Below are 24,183 nucleotides of genomic sequence, written 5' to 3'. Positions count from 1 at the left end.
ATATTTGTGAATATGTATTTAATTTGGCGCTTCATTTATATATTATGCTTTTTTTTAAAGTGAATAATTATATTTGTTTGTTCTGAATAGGATATTATTTTTGAAAAAATTGTAGATTGTAGTTAAGTTATTTTTTTAGAAATACAAATTTTAACACGTACATGCTGCAAGTCAGAAATTTGGTATATTATGTATAATTAATTTTTCAAATTACATTCTAGCTTAAAAATTGTCTAGTGTAATTATTAAATTTGGTAAACTTAGATTGACCATAGTTTTATACAACATTTAAAAATTTATCTTTTTGGGGAATATATAGTAAAAATATTAAAACGAGAATTTTATAAAGTTTAAAATGTGATAGATCTTTATGATAGTACATGTGATGTTACTATTTTTTTTGCGTAGTATAAATTGTATTTTCATATATTTAAATCATATTTTTATATAATCTATTTTATAAAATTATTTTTCTAGGATGAATTCACCAAATGATAAATCAAATTCTGGATGGTATAAATCACTATGTAGATATATCAATAGTATAAATTCAGTCAAATCCGAAGTTGATTCAAACTTAGAGGAACATTCGGACAGTGATTCTACCAAATTTAAGTCTCCTATTAAAGATAATAAAAAGAATTTTACTTATTTAACACCAAAAGTAGATCGTTTATCGGATGGAAAATTTAAAGGTACTGAACCTAGTCTGGATTACAAAAGTGTTTTCAAATCAAATACAGTAAGTTTTTTTTATTGTACTTTCTTATAAATTTTTTTTAAGAGGAAACGGCCAATGTTAACACCATCAACTGAAATAAAAACAGGACTTGATAGAAAATGGCTTAAACTGAATGATGAAGTGTACCAAGATTATGTACATGTAGATACACCCTTTCCATTTGTAAAGAATTCTAGATTATTGGATCATTCAAATGATGTTGAAGAAAATAATATAAAAATTAAACTTATTGAGGACGAAAAAGATTTATTGAGGCGTTCCATTTCACATATTGTTCATGAAGAAGTTAGGAAAATTGCTGATTTAGATGACAAAGGACCTTTTGGATGTCTATCAAAAAGAGCATCACCTTCAATGTTTGCTTATACTGCATCAAATCGTTCCATGAATGAAAGGAAGAGTCTTTTTACACCAACAAGAGCTCATCTTCTAGCTACAAACGTAAGTAAAACAAGTTTTTCTAGGTGGAATAAACCTTTGAAATTAAATGGTAAATCACATAATGATAATGTTGAAAAAAACGGTGAGAAAGGTGAAGAAAAAAAAACTGTAAAGAGAAAAAATGTATTTAGTGCGAACTTTGATGATGAAGAGATTTTTGAACCAAAAATTTCTAAAAAAGATGCTAACGAAGATTCTGTTGTTTTAGTTCAAAAGCCAAAAGTTACGAATTTGGCTTATACGTTTTCAAATCCTTTGAACCGTGGACCTTTGTGTTCAAAATGTAAAGTTCCTATAGAAAATAAAGAAATTCCTGATTCTGGTAATTTGTCAAAGAATGAAGATAAAAACTCTGATTCAGAAGTTTCAGCTGCATCATCACCAGATTATTCAAAAGAAGTGACGACAGAAGTAACATTCCCTAGTAAACCTAAATCTAAATTATGGTCTTGTCAAGCTTGTTATGTAAACAATAGTGAAGACAAAAATGAATGTGATTGTTGTAAAACTCCAAAAGGTGAAACATTACCAGTTTCAGCTCCTTCAAAGGATTGGAGCTGTCCTGACTGTATGGTTAAAAACAAAGAAGCAGATTTGAAATGTGTCTGTTGTACGGCAGCAAAACCAGGTACAAAAACTGAAGGAAACAAAAAATGGACATGTGAAACTTGCTTAGTTCCAAATGATGGAGATAAAGATAATTGTGTTTGTTGTGATACTCCAAGAGCTTCATCGAATGTCGTGGCAGAAAAGCCTGCACCAAAAACTCTTAAAGCAACTACGTTTACACCTACAACTGGAAACTTTACATTTGGCTTTTCAGCTGGTTCCGTTAAAAATAATGAAAATAACTCAAATATTTTTGGAACATTATCTAATACTACCACAAATACATTTGAAAATTCTAATGATGAAAATATAAACAAGGAAAAGGATAGTGTGGGTGTTTCTATGCTTAACGGTAATGGATTAGCTAGTGAAAAAGAAAGCAACAAAGAATCAAGCAATTTCTCTTTTGGTTTAAAACCAGCCGATTCAACCACAACTGTCTTGAAATCTCCAAATACTACAAATGTAAATTTATTTTCAAGCTCAACTGTAGAAACAAAGACAATAGATAACACATCAACAATATTTGGTACACCATCTTCTTCTAAAAATTCTGGTGTTTCATCAGTGGTTACTCAACCCGCTACAAATAATGAAAATGAAGTTAAAAACACAGCATCTTTTTTGGATAATTCTACTAAAAATAGTACTTCAACAAATTCCTTCTTTGCAACTTCGTTTAAACAACAAAATCCAACATCCACTTCTATTTTTGGCACTCAAAAGCCAAATGAATCTACTACAGAATCAATATTTGGAGCTTCAAAACCAGTAGAAACTAGTAGTACATCTTTATTTGGCTCTAGCATATCAGCTCAACCAAATAATGTTTCTGTTGTAGAACCCCCAAAACAAAGCTTATTTTCTATGGAGAAAAAAAATGAAATCGGTTCAAATGTACTATTTGGTACAAAAACAGAAGGAGGAAATAGTTTAACTTCGCCCTTGTTTGGTTCACATTCTCAACAACCAATTAGTAATACTAATTCAACATCACTGTTTGGTTCTGCTGGAAATAATGGAACAGCTTCTTCAAGTGGTCTTTTTGGACAAAACGCTAGCTCATCAGGGACGGCAAACAGCTTATTCCAGTCACCTTTCTCTCAACCACTAACCAATAATGTACCGTCTAATCCTTTTGGATCATCGGTTTCAACAAATAATTCAACAACAACTAGTTCTTTTGGTACTTCGGCATCAACTAATCAGCAGCCGTCAAGTGGTTTTAATTTTGGATTCAATGATACAGTCCAAGCAAATCGTTCAGTAGGATTTAATTTTGGTTTACAAACACAAAACAATTCTACAACTATGGGAAATCCAAATGAAATTAAAGGCTTTGATTTTGGTTCAGCACCTCAATCATTTGATTTTGGAAACAGGAGTTCCAGTTTCCAATTTGGTTCAACAAACCCTGTAGCAAATGTTTTCTCGTCATCATCTCCTGCTTCAAGTGCTGCCCCGTCGCCTATAGTTGGAAGAAGAATTGCTCAAGCAAAAAGAAAAGGGGTAAGAAGAATGTAATTTTTTTTAATTGTAGATGACATAAATTAAAATTTTTATTAAGTTTTTATTGTTTAATTACAATTTATCTTTCTCAGTCTTTTTTGTCCTTAATTTCTTACTCTTAATTGTTGTGTATTTAATTTTATAAACAAATTATGAAGTTTTAAAGACAAAATTTTAATAATTATTTTGGTTGTAAAAGTTTCATTTCTTGTACATTATATCCATCAGGTAATTTATCTGCCCATTTTGAAAATAGAAACTGTTTTTCATCTTCACAATTTGACAATACTAACTCTGACAATGTATGAATATTTGCAAACATTACTTCAGTTGGAATCTCCTTATATTTTTTAATAGTTTCTATACTTTCTGTAGGATTTCCGTTATATAATAAAGAAACAGCTAAATTATTTATAACAGTTGGATCTGTGTCATTTGTTCTTGAAATATTTTGTAATTGTTCTTGAGCATATGAATAATTACCATTAAAAATTGCCCTTAAACATTTATGAAGATAATATTGTGTTGCTCCACTTTGAGGATTCAATTCCTTAATATATTTTTCCATAGTTTTTTCATCTCCAATTACTATTGCTAGTCGTGTTAGCATTTGTAATATTTGTTTTTTTAAATTTTCTTCTTTTGTACTTAAAAGAAGACCATTGTAAACTTCAAAAGATAAACGTGTTTGTTTTAAAAAATATAATGTACGAGCTTTCATCAATTCTACACTTAATAAACGTTTATTCCAATCATCTATAAAATTTTCTGCTTCATTATTATTTTTTAAAAATTTTATAACTTTTTTAACATTATTCTCCAATTGATTGATTCTTGGAATACAATCCCAGGGATTTAAAGAATATTTTAAATATTCAGCATGACATAATCTTAAAGAAAAAGGAATTAAAGAACAATCTTCCAATTCGGCAGTTTTTAAATTATCATAAAATGAAGCATATAAAGGAGGAATATCAAGATCTGTAAAAGGACTCATTTCTTCAATAAGAATACTATATTCTTTTAAACCCATTAATAATTGAAACCTAATTGCATATATATTTAACAAATTAAAAATTAAAATTGAATTTTTTTCAACTTGTTCACGATTGTCATACATATTTACGATTAATTTTTGGCATAAATTAGCAGCAGACCGAAAATGATTTGTTTTCTAAATTTTTTTATAAAAAAACATTTTATAAATTACTTACAATAAGTTCATTTATACCATTAATATCCTCTGATACAACAGGACGTGATAAAGTTTTATTTAATAAACTACAGGCGACATCCTTAATTGTATCAGGTAAAATATGAATGTTTTTAGAAAATAAAAATGAAATATTAGAATTTAATGGTGGATTAGGATTAGTGGAAGCATTTAATATGCCAATTTTATTTGAATTAACCCACACATATAAATGTCTTTTTTCGAAAAGTTGTTTAATATCTGCCATTTTGCAAAATTTAAAGATAAATATTTTGTTTCATTTATGTCAATTTATTTATTTTTACGAATACGCATTTCCAATTATCGTTATAAGAATTTATTTTTTTAAATTTATCTTTTATTTAAAAAATCAAGTAAATGTCGGTTTTAATTGAAACAACATTAGGTGATATTGTAGTTGATTTATATATAAAAGAAAAACCAAAAAGTTGTTTAAATTTTATCAAATTATGTAAGGCAAAATATTACAATAATTGTCAATTTTTTTGTATACAAGTATGTTTTATTATTTTTTATATATATATATTTTTTTTTAGAATAATTTTATAGCACAAACAGGAGATCCAACAAATAAGGGTGATGGTGGTGAATGTATTTATAGTTTAATTGATAAAAATAAACCTAGATATATGAATATAGATATTTTTCCTAAGTTACGCCATATTCGTAAAGGAACTATTTCATTTATAAACAATGGTCGTGATGAAATGGGTAGTCAGTTTTTTTTTACCCTTTCTGAAAATCTTGATTATCTTGATGGGAAACATAATGTTTTTGGTCATGTTAGTGAAGGCATTGATGTAATTGATAAATTGAATGCTCAAATTTGTACAGAAAAAACAAATAGTCCATATCGTGATATTAGAATAGCACATACAATTATACTTGATGATACATTTGATGATCCTGAAGGATTTTGTTCTCGAGATTCTCCTATACCTGGTTTTGACTTTTTTCAATCTCATAAAATTGCTCTAGATGAAGATATTAATAATGATAATACACTTAGTGAAAGTGAATTGATAAAAGAAATAGAAAAACAAGATATGAATGCACAAGCACAAATTCTTGAAATGGTTGGTGATTTACATGATGCTAATGAAAAACCACCTGATAATGTACTTTTTGTATGTAAATTAAATCCTATAACATCAGATGATGATTTGATGATAATATTTTCACGATTTGGCAAAATTATTGATTGTGAAGTTATTAGAGATAGAAGAACAGGAAATTCACTTCAGTATGCATTTATTGCTTTTGAAACTCCAGAACAATGTGAAAATGCTTTTTTTAAAATGGATAATGTTATTATTGATGATCGTCGAATACATGTAGACTTTTCTCAATCAGTATCTAAAAATTATCAATGGAAAAAGTACGGTAATCATTAACTTAAATATTAAAAGAGAATTTCCCTTAACTTTTTTTTTTAAAATATCCTTTTCTTTAAAATAAATTAATACTTAAAATTCGCCATTATTTTTATTACATTTACAACTACTATTATAAGAGCTGAAAACTTTCCTGTAGGTCTAAATGTCTATCTAATTAAATAAATTTATTCTAGTGTCTTATAATAAAAGTATGTACTTTTAAATTTATAGTCGTTTTAAAAATATCTCGACATTTTATTCTTTTTATTTATAAATGTTTTATAGATGATATTTAAATAACTTTAATATATCAATCTAATATTTTTTTTAAATATACAAAGAATGGCGTGGTAGAGTTGATTAATTAATATAATGAGGATCAGATGGTTTAAATTTTATAATAGATAAAAAAAAGATCATTAGAAATATTCCCATTATTTTAAAATATTATTTCATTTTCATAAAAAAAAAGGAAAAAGACAATCAAACTCTTTATAATATTATTAGTTGATTTTTCATTTTTAATTTCTAAACTTTTTGCAAATTGCTTTAAACTTTCTTTTTAATAATAGAAAAGAAAGTAGATTTTTAAAAGTATTTAATAATAGGTATAAAATTTTATTACTTGATTTTAAAATTGTAATTGACACAAAGAAAAATGTATGTACTTTTAAAAATTGCCTTTTTTTAATTAATTTTTCATCAGAACACAGTAATAAATTTTAAATAATCTAAATATAATTTTCAAATTCGTAATACCCTCTATCATTGACTGGTATTCGTTAATGACAATTGTCTTTTTATTCGGCTTCTATGATCTTTGAAATATTGCAATTTCTTTTAATTAAAAAGTATATATTTATCTTTTAAACAATGTTACCGCACATCTTCTTTGATTTACATTATTTTATTGTAATAGTTTTCGATTTTTTTTTTTAAATAATAAATAAATATGCCTTTCTTTTCTATTTTATTTAAATTTTATTGTGCTTCTTTGTGACATGACAAAATATAACTTTAACTTTTTTTTTTCTTTTTTTTTTGGCAAAAGACAAATTTTGAATGATATAAAAAAGGAGAATGAAAAAATTGTGTTAAATAAAAATTTATTAAAATCATTTTTAAAAGAAATTTTTAAAAATTTTATTATTGCAAAAACGATGACAAATTTTTTTTTAAATGAAATTATGTAGTTTATATCATTTTCTAATTTATATACTATTTAAATTCAAACCTGTTAATTTCAAAATACTCTGAATTTATAATACTTATTTAATGTCGTTATACAATATATATGTATAATATTCTTATCTTTAATTTTACTTTTAAAATATTAGATTTTTTATATTTCTTAGAATACCAGATTGTGACGTGTTACAATTTTATGCAATAAATTCCACCCTATTTGTTCATGCTTATATTTATGGTAAAAATGCCATTAATAATTTCATTGAATAAATAATTTTTAAAATTTTTAAATATTATAACAAAGTTTTAATGGCATTTTTTCGAAAAAGAAAGTGTAGTACTTATAATGGATAAAAGTTTTTTACTAGTTTTATTTTTATGATTAATATTCAAAAATATTTTATATAATTTTAAAAAGTAGAACTTTTAATTTGATGATTTAAAGTAAATTTATACTTAGGTAGATGTATGGATAAAATATTTTAAAAATTCTATATAATTAAATGCTTCATTTAAAATATTTTATATATGATTTTTAACAAAAAAAAATAATTAACAATTCGATGAAATATTATAAACTAATAATATAACAATTAAATTGTTATATAATGAAAAATTTAGTTTAAATTATATAAAAATTAATGAATGGTACAAATTTTATTATAGGTAGAATGAATAAAAATTTTGTTTTTTAATCAAATATAAAAGATAAAAAAGAATAACTCTCAATAAAAAAAAAATTCATCTACAAATATCATTGTAATTTTTGTGATGACGTTTTAATTGAGATCTTAAAAAGCAGTTACAGCAGTGAAATATTAAAATATATTAAATTATATAATCATTAACATTTAAATTCCTCGTCGGAATCCATCTTCAAATCTGTATGCCTCACTTGGGGATTGACAAACTTGTCTGTAAACTCTCATTTTAGTATCAGTTTTATGGTAACTGCAAAGATATCCTTGACCACATTTGCACCATGACTTTACCCACTTCATATTTGATCGACTTCCTACAGGAAAGGTATAGAATCCACATGGTTCACGTTCTGGTTCACAATTTGGAGCATCAGCATCCCATAATGGTTCCTATAAAATAGTTATTATTAATAATAAATATATAATATAAACTTACAGGGAATCTACTCTCATCCATACCTGGTGGAATTACATAACGTTTTTGAGATACTGTTACTCGAAATACAGTAGTAATAAAAATTGCGCATAATATGCTCCCAATAAATTTTCTTGAGAAAAGATACATTTGTAAGCAGTCTAAATGAATAGATTTTTCTTTGTTAACACTTTTATAATTTTTCTTATAGGCGTGTTTAATTTTTTTGTTAGATGCTGCAAAGCCGAGAAAAGAAGCAATGAAAACTAAAAAAAAAGAACTATTACTTCTCTATTTATAACATTTTCTATTCATGTCGCAAAGTCATAAATTAATAGATATTTTATAAGAGGTGGAGAAACATTATCAAATTATTTAAAAATAAATTGAAAAGTGATGTAACATTGGTGATTTACACTTTGCGTTTAAAAATGTTGAAATAATAACTAAAGTGCGCCGGAAATAATTTTTCTAAGTGTTAAATAATGTTTAAACAATCATTTTTATATCTTTTTTCAAGAATTTCTATAAATATTATCTAACACTGTAATATAATAATTTCCAATTTTTTTTCATGATTATCAAAGTTCTTAAAATATAATCATATATTTAAAATGTTATAATGTGTTAAAAAAAAAAGTTGTTAAAACTTTTTCATCTTAAAAATACATATTTTCTTAAAAGTTTACTTATACTAACAAAATGCTACAGTAATAAACTAACAACCAAAATTAAAAAGTTTTTTTTTTTTTTAATTGAACATTAAAAATTTAGCTAGTTATTAAAATATATTCACAATATAAAATTAACATTATCCTTTATAATATTTTATTGTAAAGAATTCAAAGATTAACTGGCATAGAAATCTTTTTTTTTTTTTCTTATAATAATGATATAATAAATGCACATTAATGTTACCTTTATTATTTAAAAACGTCACAAAAACATACATCTTTAAACACAACGAAAATTTAATAAAATTAGATATAAATAATTACTATAAAATCTTGATCAATTTTATAGACTCATAATAATTAAAATTATTAGTAATGTCTTTAAATAACATAATCATAATCATAATATATTTATTATCTTATCAATTAAATTTGTAGACATTTTATTTATATTTTTATAACAGCAGACTTTATATACTAGGATTTTCTTGACTATAACCATAAATTATTTTAAGGATAATAAAAGGAAAAAAAAAGCTTTTACATTTAAAAAGATTGTATTAAAAAAAAAAATAAGAAGTATCTTCATAATTATGATGACATCATAAATGAAATATATATAATAATTTTTAAAAATTGAAATTTGTTTCACGAAATTTATCCAGTTAATATTAACAACATTTATTCTATTCTTTAAAGCATTATATGCAAATGTCAACTATTTTTACTTTTTCATATAATAATTTTTATTTTAAGAAACAGATGTAAAATCATAAAAGCGTAATAATGAATTTAAAATATCTATAAATACTTTTAAACACTTTTATTTGAATAAGAAATTTATTTAGTAAAGATAGTTTTAAATGATAAAGTAGCTGAGAATGCCATATAAAAATGTATGTTAATACCTTTACTTAGTTATAAAAAAAAAGTAAATTTTTTTTTAATCATGTTATATAAAATAATTTATAAATTTTTTTATAATAAATAAAATATATAATAATATATTATACAATATATTATATATATATATAACTATAAAATTATAATAAAATAAATTGTAGTCATCATTAACTAAACAATTAAAAATGAACGTTTTATTATAATCTTAATTATAAATATAAAAATATATTTATTAATTAATCATAATTTAAAAATCAAGCATGATATAAATAAGTTATTAATTTATTATAACAAAAAAAAAATTAATTTTCTTTTAATAAAAATTGTTAAAAAAAATGTTTTATTATTATTATTATCAGATTATCAAATATAAATTTTTAAAACCACTACATAAAAATTTTAATACAAAAATTTTAACTTATATTTTATCTTTAATTTTATTCAAAATTTTAAAAAGAAACTATTAAAATGAGGCATATTTAATTTAAAAAAAAAAAAATCTTTTTATACTACTTTATATCTATAATTTTAAATTAGTAAAAAAAAAAAAATTATTTTAGTTAAAGGATAAATCTATTATTTAAGTATATAATAATGTGAATTAAACAGTTGTACTATTGGTAAGTTAGACGATGCTTTTCTCTTCAATAATATTTTTTATTTGATTTTGTTAAAAGATATAAAAATAAATTTATTTTTATTTAAGTAGATAAGCCTTTATGATAAATTATCCCATATATTTTTCGTAATAGTAATGCTTTAAAATAAAAAAAAAAAATAAATGTAAAGTTTCATAAAAAGTTAAAGAGTATAATAGATTTATGCTCACAATTTTTCATCCTATAAAAATATACAACAAATGTTTAGTAATAAAAAAGTGGATAATGATAAATGTCTGTGTTAGATAAAGAAATTGGTAGAAAACTTAAATAAATCAATGTTTTTAATATATCTACTATACAAATATCTACAAAAAGAAAATAAAGACAAATGGCACTGTTATTATTTTTTTCCGATTTTTTCTTTTTATATTTATAATATTAATAAATCATAGAAAATTTTTAACAAAAACGACTTGGCAATAATACAATGCACGTGATGGTTCTTCTTTTTTTAATTAGATGAATTTAGTGATGATATCAATGCTATCTTATCTTTTTTAAACTAATAAATGAACGTTTTAAGTAAACTAGAGCATAGAAATAAAAGAAAATTTTATAGTTATAAATTTTTAGTATCACTTAAAATAATATAAGGTCATTACTAAATTTAAAATACTAAAAGTAAATGCTTATTATTAGAAGAAATCATGATATATATATAAATGATTATGATATTTTATAATTTTGTAAACATTGAGATGAATTATAATAACAGTTCTTTGTGAGTCACCATTTAAACAAGTTTATCAAGTACAATCAGTATCTTGAATTATTGTCATGAAAAAGGATATTTTATTAATCATTCTTTCTTAATTGCAAGTATTTTCTATGTATTTAAGGACTTTTCGATGACACAAATAATTAATGATTTCAAAGACAATAATTTATTATATTTTACTTAATTATTAAAATTGTCAATTAAATACGTAAATTGGTTCATTCTTTTAAACTTTACATTGATAATTAATTATTTAAAGCATTTGACATTAAAATAATTATACAATGACATTTTATATTAAAAAAAAATATATATATTTAATTATTAAAAAAAAAAAACTTCTCTTATTAGTAATAGAGAAATTTATAGTTACATACAATAATTTAAATGTATTTTATGAGTCTTATCATTTTGAATGTATAAAATCAATGATCAAATCACATTTACATAGTACTTTGATCTTGTTTAAAAATATGTGATGCATAAATTAATATCTGGTAGACGGAGATTAAAAGACATTATCATTAAAGGTATATCCATTGATATTAAAAAAAAAAAATAAACGAGAACAGTATAATATTTTGTTTAACATTAAATTATTAATAAATTATTAACCATGAAAACGGAAAAAAAAACACAATATATTTTTAAAATGTTTTTATAATATTAATAAGATTATTTAACAACTGATGTCTTAATAAAAATTTTACATAAATACCAGTATTTTAATATTTCCGAAACAAATAGTTATTATCAATTAAAATATTATAAAAAGCACATATCCAAAATAAGTAAATTAACTTTTTTAAAAAAAAAATATATTTAATTGTCAAAATTTATGGAATAATTTTTTTATTATTGAAAAATAGCTTGACCTCTTTCCTTAGATTTTTCTCGATAAAAAATTATAAAAAAATTTTTTCAACAAATATATCTCTCTTAGAAGTATAATTTTTTTTTTGTTGTATTTTATAAAAAAATTTAATATACTTTATGCTGATTTCCTGTTATTTGATTGAACAAACAATTTTTGCCCTGCTTTAAAATTATTTTTCATTTTTTATCTATTTTAAAAATGAATCTTTTTATTTTTTTAACTATATCATATTTAACAATTTTAAGTAATAATAGAAATTTTAATAAATTATTACTTAATGTGATAGTATTTTTTGTATTTATACCATCATTAATATCAGTTCCATCAATTTATCATTTTGTATGCCCAACAAATCAAATTTTTGTATCAAGTTATGTTGGTAAAGATACAATAAAAATTTATTGTGATAGTATAGATTTTTGTTACTCAGAAAATAGATACAAAAAAAAAGGTATTAATTGTAAATATTTTGAGGATGAGTATGCATGTGGTGGTAAAACTATATTTTTGGCTGAAATTTTGAAAGATTCTACTGATAATAGGTAATATATTGTTAGGTATTTTATTTAATTTTTAATTTAAGAATTCACCATACCTGTTGTTTAAATAAAAATCCAGCATTTTATGCTGTCAATTGCCGTATACATGAAATTCCTGAAGACCAGATAAAAAATTTTAACTTTAATGGTAAAATAAATGAAAATTCTATGGAATTTACTAGTAGTGAAGAGGTAAACTTGAAAAGTAAAATTGATTTTACTCCATCCATTGAAGGAGTAGAATCTTATCAATTATTTACAATACCTTTTAATCGCCTTAAATACAAAAAAAATCCAAAATATGTAGTTAAATCTATTCTTAAAACAAAGTAAGTATATATCATATTTATATAAATTAAAAACTTTTCTCTATTTAGTGATTCATTTAAATTTACATTATGTTCAATTTCATGTTATAATAAGAGAAACACTTATTTAAGAAAAAATAATTATAGAAGGTTTTATAATTAGTATGGTTTTTTTTTACTTACATTTTAATTAAACACACTTTCAATGAACAATTTTTTAATATTTATATTTTTTTTTATAATCAAAAGAATAAAATAAAAAAATTATTATGTAACATTTAAGAAATAATAACTTTTTTACATAAATAATTTAATAAAATATTATTTAAAAAAAAAACTTTTAATTATTTTTATTTATTTAATAATTTTGTATTACTTTTTTTTTCAAATAAATTATATCTAATAAATATTACATAGAAATTATGTTAAAGTTTTTGGTTGACAGGAAAAAATTATTGTACAAAATTATCTTATCAAAATTTATCTTTTGATAGATTTTTTATTTTAAAATTTTATAAATAATAAACTACTATTAATTGTTTAAATTTAATTGTCTATTAAATTTATTTAAAAGTTTTTATCATATTAAATTGAAACTTTTTATTTAAAAAAAAAATCAATTATTAATATCATGATTATATTATTATGTTATATAACAAAATTTTTATTGTTAATAAAAGTAAAGTAATTAATAAGATAAATTTAATCAAGACAGTAATGACATATGTTTGATAATATGTTGTTTTGTAAAGATAAAAATAGTATGTAGATAGGTACAATCAAAAAACTAATAATTTATATGAATGAATATTTTTTTTTATTTGAAGACAATATGAAAAACTAAAGTTATTAGTTTTCTTATTTTTTTTTATTACACATTATCTTAATATAGAATTTATATCAGTGTGTTTTTAATTTATTTAATTTTTAGAAATATAATATTTTTTTTATTGATTTTAAAGAAACCTTCAACTATTAATTTTTAATTTTTTTTTTAAATCTCATTTTAAGATGAAAAAAAATAATGAAGAGTTGATTCCTTTAATTAATAAATCTAGTATTAATTCAAGTATCAATGATAATAGTCATCATAATTTTTCAAGCCAATATGGTGGAGTGTTATTAAAAAAAAATGCAAACTATTGGATAGTATGTTTTTAATGATAAAAATTTTCTTTTATTAATTATTTAGTTTTCTTTTTTAAAAAGATATGATTATTTTTGTATTGTTATTGGTACAATTGCTGCTGTAATTCAAGGTGCTGGTTTACCATTACTTTCTATTATATTCGGAAATATGACTACTATCTTTATTGATGTTCAAAATTCAGAATGGTTGACAGGAGTTACAATAACTAATTCAACATCAAAAGGAATATCAAAAAAAGAATTTGAAGAGTCTATTTATAAATGTTGTATATATTATTTAGGAATTGGATTGTTAATGTTAACTACAGGATTTGTTCAAGTTTCATGTTGGGAAGGAGTTGCTGAAAGAACAATTCATAGAATACGTAAAAAATATTTTTCCTCCATTATACGCCAACAAATTGAATGGTTTGATACAGGAGATATGAAAACAGGAAATTTGTCAAATAAATTATCAGATGACATGGAGAGACTAAGAGAAGGTTTAGGTGACAAAATAAGTTTTTGGATTCAAAATGTTGCTGGTTGTATATCAGGTATATGTATAGGATTATACTTTGACTGGAGAATGACAATTGCTTTATTAATTTTTACACCACTTATTGTTGCTACTGGATCATTTATGGCAAAAATTATAGCTTCACGATCAATCTTAGAACAAACAATTTATGGAGAATGTGCTGAAATAGCACAGGAAACATTAGTTGCCATCAAAACTGTCCATGCAATGAATGGTGAAAAAAGACAATTAAAAAGATATAATAATGCTTTAAATAAGGCACGTAAAGCTGGACTTAAAAAATATTTTTATTTAGGATTAGGTGTTAGTGCTTCACAAATTATGATTTTTTCTTCATATGCCTTATCAATACTTTATATTGGGTATGCTTTAACAAAAAAAATTAACAAAAATGAAGGAAATATTATAACTGTTATGATGTCTGTCATGTCTGGAAGTACAGCTTTAGGTGTAGGCTTACCATATTTAAATAATATTTCAATGTCATACGGTGCATCAAAATCAATATTAAAAATTTTAAATTCAGTTCCATCAAATGATACATCTGAAATTGAAGGTTTAAATTTATCAAAAGTTTCTGGATCTATTGAATTTAAGAATGTTAAATTTAGATATTCTAGTAGACCAGATGTTCAGGTTATAAAAGATCTTTCAATTAACATAAAATCTGGTGAAAAAGTTGCATTTGTTGGTACTTCAGGATCTGGTAAAAGTACAATTTTATCATTATTACTAAGATTTTATGATCCTGAATCTGGTGACATATACATTGATGGTCATAATATTAAACAATTAAATATTAATAATTTACGAGAACATATTGGTGTTGTTTCTCAAGAACCAGTATTATTTGATGGAACAATTGAGGATAATATAAAAATTGGTCATATTAATGATGAAAATATTAGTAGAAAACAAATAATTTCTGCTTGTAAAAATGCAAATATTCTTTCATTTATAGAAACATTACCTAATGGATTAAAGACAAAGTTAGGTGGACGTGGATTACAAATAAGTGGTGGTCAAAAACAAAGAATAGCTATTGCTAGAGCTATTATAAGAAATCCAAAAATTTTATTATTAGATGAAGCTACAAGTGCACTTGATACAGAAAGTGAAAAAATAGTTCAAGAAGCATTAGATAAACTTCAAGAAAATAGAACAACAATTGCTGTTAGTCATAGATTATCAACAATAAAATCATTTGATAAAATTTATGTTTTTCAAAATGGTGCTATTGTAGAAGAAGGTACATATAATTATCTTTATCAATTAAAAGGAATATTTTATAAAATGATAAAAGAACAAGAGATTAATAAAAAAGAAGATTCAGTTTTACAAAATAATGATGATGAAAGAAAATCTTCTGTCTTAAAATATAAAAGTTCTATTTCTAATGATGTATTTAATACAATTGAATCATCAAAAAAATCATCTTTATTTAGTATAATAGAATATGAAGATGAAATTGATAGAGATACAATAAAACCTTCAGGAATCAAAAAAATATTTATATATAATAAAAAATATTGGAAATTTTTTGTTTTTGGATTAATTGGATCATGTATATCAGGATTAGTAACACCATTATTTTCACTTATTTATGCTCAAATGTTTACTATATTTACAGAATCAGGTGATAATTTACAAAAACAATCATATATTTTATCTGTAATGTTTATATTAGTTGGATTAATTTTTGCTTTTGGTTTTATGATATCATCATTATCATTAGGTAGAGCAGGAGAAAATTTAACAAAAAAATTACGTTATGATACATTTGAAAATCTTCTTAGACAAGATATGTCTTTTTATGATAACAAACGACATAATACTGGAAAAATTTGTACACGTCTTGCAACAGATGTTCCAAATGTTCGTTTTGTATTTACACGTTTACCTGCTGTAATAAGTTGTATTGTAACATTATTTGGTGCAATAGGAATAGGACTTTATTTTGGATATCAATTAACACTTATCTTATTATTAATGATACCATTAATGATAGGAGCTGGATATTTTCAAATGAAAATGCAAATGAATAATCATGCCAGGAGTAATATTAAATTAGAAGAAGCTGGATTATTATTTGATGAGACAATTGATAATATTCGTACAGTTCATTCTTTTAATCTTCAAAATTATTTTTATAAAAAATTTTGTGAAAAATTAAATGAACCACATAAAGATAAAATTAGGCAAACAAAAGTATATGGTTTTGTTTTTGCCTTTAGTCAAAGTATTTTACCATTTTTTTATGCAGCATCATTCTATTTTGGGTCAATTTTTATAAAGAATTTAACAATGGAACCATTAAATGTTTTACGGGTCTTCTTTACAATGTCATTTTCTGGGAATTCAACAGGCCAATTAGCCTCTTTTATTCCTGATATAATTAAAGCAAAACTTGCTGCCAGTCTAATTTTTCATTTAATAGAATATCCAACTAAAATTGATTCATTATCTCAAACTGGTCATCAACTAAAAATTAAGGGGAAAATAAAGATAAATAATATCCATTTTAGTTATCCAACAAGAAAATCAATTAAAGTTTTGGATGGATTATCTTTAGAATGTAAAGAAGAACAATCAATTGCATTAGTAGGACACTCTGGATGTGGAAAATCAACAATAATGCAACTTTTAGAAAGATTTTATTTATTTAGACGTGGAACAATAAAAATTGATGGATACAATATAGAAGATATTAATATTCAATGTTTAAGAAATCAAATAAGTATTGTTTCACAAGAACCAACATTATTTAATTGTTCAATTGAAGAAAATATTTTATATGGTTTAGAGGAAGAAAATATACCACATGAAAAAGTAGTTGAAGCAGCAAAAATTGCTAATATTCATAATTTTATATCAAATCTCCCTGAGGGATACTCAACTATTGTAAATAATGCAAGTTTATCGGGAGGACAACGTCAAAGAATATCTATAGCTAGATCTATTGTAAGAAATCCTAAAATTTTATTATTAGATGAAGCTACTAGTGCTCTAGATTCTGAATCAGAAATAGCTGTACAGAAAGCTTTAGATAATGCAAAAGTTGGAAGAACAACATTGTCTATTTGTCATCGTCTTAGTTCAGTTCAAAATTGTGATTTAATTTTTGTAATTAACGAAGGAAAAGTTAGTGAAATTGGAAATCATCAACAATTGTTAGAAAAAAAAGGATTGTATAAAAAACTTTGTGATAATCAACAATTAACTGAGTAAAAAATTTAATTATTTAAAAGCTTTTAATTTATTAAGCATATAATTTTAAAGCATATCATAAAATAAATTTTATTTAATATTTTATTTACGCTGTGCTTTTGGCCTTGTTAGATGATATCATATAGTTGATAAAATGAGCAGTACTTACTTCAACAATAGTTATTTGATTTAAAATATACTCCAATTCTTCATCAATCTCAGAAATTCTAAAAAAAAAATATAATAAAAATAAAATAAAAAATTACCTTTGATTGATGGCAGCAATATTTTTATTTATAAATTCTTCTCCTTCATCAAGTGGATATTCAACCATCACATATGCACCCATATAAAGAACAAATGAATCCAAATCTTCAACTTCGGCGTGTTGGTAAACTTCATCTGTCAACTTATAACTTGTTTTCAATGTTTCGTTATTAGCTTTTTTCATCTTTAAAAAATTAATAACTTGTTTAGCCTGTTCATAATCAGGAAGATTTTCAGTAATTTTCTCCTTCAAAGCTTTCATCTCACTTTCTAGTATCTTATATTTTCTATAATCATTTTGAAGTTTTTGATGAGCATCTTCTGCTTTTATATCTTTATTTTTTGAAAGAAACTCTTCAACATCCTCCTAAAAAATAAATATTTTATTTTTGTTATATTAAATTTTAACATTTTTAATATTTAGTAAAAAAAATAATAAAATATATTCTCTTTTTATGTTTGTTTATATTTTATTAATTTAAATCTTTCTGAAATTAAGAAATTTATTTAAACAATTATCTATGTTGATCTTTTTATCTACTTGTAAAATAGTCAAATGCTCTTCTATATCAAAAATAAATAAGATTGGAGTATCTTCATCTTCTTCAAATTAAAATATGTACTTATTTGCTAATTTTAAGAAATTTGAATACAATTAATGGAAAGATTATCATAAAAGCAAATATTATAACGGATGAATGGATAAAAAAAAGTGTTCAAAAATTAAAAAAAAACTATAAAGAAAATATTTAATGTTTATATTATTAAGTTATATTATTAAGTAAAATTTAGTTATATATATATAATTGTTATCATCAATTATAAAATAAAATCGATTAAAAATAATTAACTATTAAGATCGGAAAAAAAAAAACTTTTAATATACTACTGTTAAATATATATTTTATTTATCTAAAAAAAATGTATTTCATAAATAATAATAAACTTTATAATTATATATATTATTTATTTCTGAAATATCAAATATATTTAAATGATATTTATAATTTGTATCAAAAAAAAAATATTTAAATAGTTTATTTGAATACATTGTTTATTCTTATTACATTTAACTTACAATAATTTCTGCAGGTGGAATACCACTTCTAGCAAGTCTTTCTTGAAGAGTTAATCCTGTTGCAGACATATCTTAAGAAAAAAAATAGATAAAATATATTTTCTACAAAATGAAATGATAAAATATTAATAGTAAAGATATAAAACTCCACTTATATAAAAACAAAAATATAACAAGTAACAGTTAATTTTTCAAGAATACATATAACATTAATCCAAATTTAACACAAAGAAAAACGCTTTAAGAGAGATCAATACTTTTTTAAGTTAACAAGAAAAAAAAAATAAATGTAAAATTTTATATTTTAATATATTTATATATAAATATACAAATAAAAAAATTTTAATAAAAATTTTTTATTTAATAAGAATCTATATCAACAATAAATTGGCATTTCGACTATTGGTATGTAATTTTTTAACTACCCATAATATATTTAATGTTTTTTTAAACATCAACAATCGTTGCTTGACTATGTACATTTGGATGAACTGTTGAGTTGATTAAATTTCTTCCACTGCCACTAGGTTCTTCATTTACATCTCTTGCTTTATCAACATCTTCACGACACAAAGGACATTTTTTATTAATACTTAACCATTGGTCTATACATTCAACATGAAATCTATGAGAACAATTTAATGATCTTACTTCATCACCAGAATCAAAATCACAAAGGCAAACTGTACATCTCTCTGATTCATTTTCATCACAATTTGAATCTTTTGAAAAAGGCATAATCGTTGTAAATTTCTTTATATCTTCTGCTGACAATCCTACAGGAGCTACTTCTGATGAAACTTGAGGAATTCCATAATGTGTGAATGCTTGACTAAAAAAAAAAAGTTATATAATTTTTCTATTTATTTTTTTTTAATAACTTACATATAATGAAAATCTGACGGGGTAAATCCAGGAAGAAATGGCACAGCCATTCCAACTGCTCGATTGGTTCCATGAAATTGCTCTAATGTCTGTCTACGAACTTCTATATCACCTACAACAGATTGTTGAACATGATTAAAAATTCCAACACGTTCAGGTTGAGTAACATATGGCCTTCCATTTGACCTTCCTACCGGGCTTGTAAAAATAGGATTTCCAGTAATAGGGATTTGACGTATAAATGAACTATGAGTATTTTGTGGAATCACATTTGCTGAATCCATTTGCCCTTGTTGGATAGGATAAACTAAATGAGGATATGTATGAGGAATATTTGCTTCAATAGTATATAATGAATTCATTATTTGTCTATTAATTTCTATTATCGACATTGGCCAAATGTTTTGTAAATGATTACGTTGATGAGTATGCTCATGTGATGTATGTGTATGATGTGGGGGAGGTCGTGAAGTACCATGCCTTTGATCAGTATTTTCATAAATCTCCCTTTGTGTCGTTGAAACAGAAGTAAATCCAGGACGATCTTGATGTTCCGAGGTATTTTGTGAAGTACATGCTAAAGTATCTTCAACTGTTGAGTTAACCCTTCTCATTTTTGGCAAGCGTGAGGCTCCTGATTGAGTTGAACCAGATGATGGATTACCATGAGGCCTTTTTTGACGTTGTGAAGTTAACGTCGAAGGACGTGAAACAGAATTTTGGTGGAATGAAGTAGAAATTGAATGTTGAGGTTGTTGATACCCGTTTGTTTGATGAATAATAGGTTGTTGTATAAATTGTCCTTCATAATTATATGGGAAAGACGGCTGACGATAAGGCACATAATTTACCTGACTGTCAGGAGTCTCTTCAGATCTTTGTAAAGATATACCATGCTGGGGTTGAGAATTTCCTATATAGCAATCACGTGATGGTGTTATATAATCAGATCGTCTTTGTAAATCATTATTAGAATCTCTTATTAGAGTTATTCTGCCAGTCAAATTATTTCTATGAACATGATAAGTTCTAGTAAGAGCAAGTGGTTCATATTGATGTGTTCTTGCATATTCAAATTCCAAATCTCTATGTCTTTGAAGTTCAATGCCTATTTGTATTACATCTTCAGGTTCTCGTATAGGAAGATGTCTTATTTGTTGAATATCAAAATCATATAAATTTTGTATAGGTTGTGAAATAGAAGGCACACCAGTAGAAATGTTAGGAATAACTAAATTATTTGTTCCATTTGAATTTCTATTCACATGATGTTCCATTACACCGATATGTTGTGAAGTATTTGGAAAATGAGAATTCATATATTGAAAATTAATTGTATTTAAATTATAAATATCTGATGGTGGAATTTGAACTTGTACAATATTTGGAGATGAGTGTGACCGACTTATTGCCGAGTTCACAGAAGAATTATCCATAAAAATAACAACAAATCTAAAAAAAAAAAATAACAAAAAATAAATAAATAAATAACTATAAATATTATAAATATATTATAAAATAGTAAAATAAAAATATATAATAGTATATACATACGGCATAATATTAAAATATTATTCGTTTTTATAATTAAAGCTATGAATACCTTGATTAGGTTCTCTTTAATAACGAATTTTATATTACCTTAACATTAATAATCTATGTTATACAGGCATTTTTCATTAGTATTTGATAATTTTTAGTTATACTAAACCCCCTTAAAAGATAAATATATAGCTGAATATAAAATGTCAGAAAAATAATGTCAAAAGCAGAAATATCCGACATATTCAAAAATTGGCACACCCTATAAATTTTACTCCCAAACGTTATATTTTCTTTTTCTCAAAATACCGCCATTTATAAATGGAAGTCTATACTTGAACTGAATATTTTCCCCTCTTTTCAACATATAGATCGATAAGAAGGAAACAAGGGGGCACGTACAAGATGGAGAGAGTTTGCCTCTAATAATGTATGTATGTATACTTTAACTATAATCGTATAGACGAAGCAGTATAAAATTACTGGCTGCAGTAACTACAACAGGGTCGACTTGACCGCAACTATTTCTTGCATTGGATATAAATATTGCAGGGAAACATTTTATTTAATAGGAATATCGCAAATAAAATTTGAACAAATGGCGATATATAAAAAGAGGTACTATAGAAGATAATAATTTGACAAGCCAGACGCTCGCTTCCTCTTGAATATATTAAAATCAGCTTGGATATGTAGTCAAAATATCGCAAACATTATAAATTTAAGACCAGAATAAGTGCGATAAAGGGGGTCGTTAGTATACATACATATAAAATATGCGCGCCAGTATAACAACTATATTCTGAAAAGATAGAGATGTTTGTCTATTGAGTTCTACTTCAGGGCAAGCTGGTTGCTGGGTTGTTGTAGCTTGCTTTGTTACTGGTAATTTTTAGCTAGTTGAAATAGAACATATTTGTAAAGGAAAGTATATTTTTGTAAGAAGCATTTTTAACAAAAGAATGTATATTTTATATATTTCGCATGTTGGTTATAAAAAAGAAAAGTTTAAAATAAATAATATGTATAAAAATTATAAAAGATTTAAAATAAAATAAATAACAATAAGGTAAATGAGAATGATAAGTTTTAAATGATATCATAAAGAAAAAAAATCATATAAAATGTGATAATTATTGAATTTATATACATATATGTATATATATATATGTATAATATTATGATTGAGTATAGTATTCTGTATTAAAATTATATACAAGCATTTTAGAATATACTTTTGAATAAATTTATATAAATATAGGTAAGTATACATCGAACAATCTTCTTATAAACAATAAAAGGAATAAATATAATCATAAAGCATAATTAAAAAAATATATATATGCAATCAAAATTATATATCAGGAAATTTAAATTAATTTTTTCTTTCTATATAATATTTTTTTTTATTAAAAAAAAAATCTATTAACAAATATTATCAAAAAATCAAAAGAAAAAAAAAAAATAAAAAAAAAATATATAAGAAATTTTGTTTTTTTTTTTTAGAAATATATTCATGTATTTTATAAATTATGATGGTTTAAATATAAAATATTAAAATATTTTTTTAAGCCCTGATATAATAACTGTACAGGTGAATATAAAAGAAAAGATCATCAACTTTTTAAAATCTCTCAACTAACCTCTAGTAATGTTAACTAGCTTCGTGTTATCGAAATGCTGCTTGATTACAACATATAGACAGGTTTCTAAGCGGCAAAGTGCATCATAGTAGAATTTTTATCTGAAGAAGGGGAAATGAATAGGTCTAACTGTCTATATAAGCCCGTTATAAACTGTGGAAGGGTTGAATAAAAATTTTGAATATTTGTTCTTTTTGAAAGAGGAAAAGGTGGGTAGAAAGATAAGAACTATGATTCAAGAAATTAAAAAAAATTATTAAGGTGGAGTGGTTAATATATTGTATAATTTATGTGTTTGTTAAACGAAAATGTAATTGTTTAGAGTTAAAGAATATTAAAATTGTAACAAAAATTCATTAACTATACATGCTAAAAAAAAACAATATATTTTTATTTTACAAGACATGAAGAAAAATAATTGTTTATACCAAATATAGTTTTTTATTCCTAGTAAGAATTTTCAATATTTTTAACATTAAAATATATATATATTTTATATTTCTAAATTTAATGATCAACTAATGTGAATTATCACTATAAATTTGAAGGTTAACCAAATTGTAATAGAAAATTTTTAGTCAAAAATTGTATTTAAATAATATCTATAAAAATATCAAAACAAAATATTTTCAAATGAATGCCATTGTCAAAAACACGAAAAAAAAGACGTTTAGCAAAAAATTAAATGTGAACAATAATCTTTCTATATCAATAATAATAAAAATTATAAATAAATAATAAAATTAAGTGTATATTTTTAATTATTTTAAAAATCTAAACCTAAGTATAAATGTTCTCATTTTTTTACTTAAAAAAAATATTTTATAATAATTTTTATACTAAATATTTTACATCAGCATATAAATTTTATTTTGGAGCGATATTTATTATATAATTTTAAATCACCTTATCAAACACTTAAACATTTTAATAACATAGATATATTGACATATGAATAAAAAAATGAAATGAAATGTCAATAATAAACTATTGATA

General features: G+C 23.3%; 8 protein-coding genes across 8 annotated transcripts; 4 read left to right on the top strand and 4 right to left on the bottom strand.

Moving 5' to 3' along the window:
- Positions 1-478: 478 nt before the first annotated feature.
- SRAE_2000245000 (Nuclear pore complex protein Nup153) lies at positions 479-3,316 on the top strand (the record flags this gene model as incomplete). The annotated part of the gene is made up of 3 exons (XM_024653520.1): positions 479-742; positions 785-1,505; positions 1,545-3,316. 3 exons carry the CDS (start codon positions 479-481, stop codon positions 3,314-3,316), a joined length of 2,757 nt encoding a protein of 918 aa, XP_024506988.1.
- Positions 3,317-3,482: 166 nt separating this feature from the next.
- Positions 3,483-4,761, bottom strand: SRAE_2000244900 (Trafficking protein particle complex subunit 12; the record flags this gene model as incomplete). The annotated part of the gene is made up of 3 exons (XM_024653519.1): positions 3,483-4,191; positions 4,420-4,475; positions 4,516-4,761. The coding sequence occupies 3 exons, from the start codon at positions 4,759-4,761 to the stop codon at positions 3,483-3,485; spliced, it is 1,011 nt and encodes a 336-aa protein (XP_024506987.1).
- Positions 4,762-4,892: 131 nt separating this feature from the next.
- SRAE_2000244800 (Peptidyl-prolyl cis-trans isomerase-like 4) lies at positions 4,893-5,929 on the top strand (the record flags this gene model as incomplete). Its single annotated transcript, XM_024653517.1, has 2 exons — positions 4,893-5,030; positions 5,072-5,929. The coding sequence occupies 2 exons, from the start codon at positions 4,893-4,895 to the stop codon at positions 5,927-5,929; spliced, it is 996 nt and encodes a 331-aa protein (XP_024506986.1).
- Positions 5,930-7,950: 2,021 nt separating this feature from the next.
- SRAE_2000244700 (Hypothetical protein) lies at positions 7,951-8,365 on the bottom strand (the record flags this gene model as incomplete). The annotated part of the gene is made up of 2 exons (XM_024653516.1): positions 7,951-8,190; positions 8,237-8,365. The coding sequence occupies 2 exons, from the start codon at positions 8,363-8,365 to the stop codon at positions 7,951-7,953; spliced, it is 369 nt and encodes a 122-aa protein (XP_024506985.1).
- A 3,882-nt stretch (positions 8,366-12,247) lies between these two features.
- SRAE_2000244600 (Hypothetical protein) lies at positions 12,248-13,059 on the top strand (the record flags this gene model as incomplete). Its single annotated transcript, XM_024653515.1, has 3 exons — positions 12,248-12,591; positions 12,633-12,917; positions 12,966-13,059. The coding sequence occupies 3 exons, from the start codon at positions 12,248-12,250 to the stop codon at positions 13,057-13,059; spliced, it is 723 nt and encodes a 240-aa protein (XP_024506984.1).
- An 848-nt stretch (positions 13,060-13,907) lies between these two features.
- Positions 13,908-17,793, top strand: SRAE_2000244500 (LP14331p; the record flags this gene model as incomplete). Its single annotated transcript, XM_024653514.1, has 2 exons — positions 13,908-14,045; positions 14,089-17,793. The coding sequence occupies 2 exons, from the start codon at positions 13,908-13,910 to the stop codon at positions 17,791-17,793; spliced, it is 3,843 nt and encodes a 1,280-aa protein (XP_024506983.1).
- Positions 17,794-17,878: 85 nt separating this feature from the next.
- On the bottom strand, positions 17,879-19,186 carry SRAE_2000244400 (Prefoldin subunit 3; the record flags this gene model as incomplete). The annotated part of the gene is made up of 3 exons (XM_024653513.1): positions 17,879-17,999; positions 18,039-18,406; positions 19,118-19,186. 3 exons carry the CDS (start codon positions 19,184-19,186, stop codon positions 17,879-17,881), a joined length of 558 nt encoding a protein of 185 aa, XP_024506982.1.
- Positions 19,187-19,564: 378 nt separating this feature from the next.
- SRAE_2000244300 (Zinc finger, RING-type domain and Zinc finger, RING/FYVE/PHD-type domain-containing protein) lies at positions 19,565-21,651 on the bottom strand (the record flags this gene model as incomplete). The annotated part of the gene is made up of 3 exons (XM_024653512.1): positions 19,565-19,949; positions 20,003-21,454; positions 21,644-21,651. The coding sequence occupies 3 exons, from the start codon at positions 21,649-21,651 to the stop codon at positions 19,565-19,567; spliced, it is 1,845 nt and encodes a 614-aa protein (XP_024506981.1).
- Positions 21,652-24,183: the final 2,532 nt, after the last annotated feature.

Source organism: Strongyloides ratti (genome assembly GCF_001040885.1).
Source record: "Strongyloides ratti genome assembly S_ratti_ED321, chromosome : 2".
NCBI lineage: Eukaryota > Metazoa > Nematoda > Chromadorea > Rhabditida > Strongyloididae > Strongyloides > Strongyloides ratti.
This window is presented reverse-complemented; position numbering and strand designations above follow the sequence as displayed.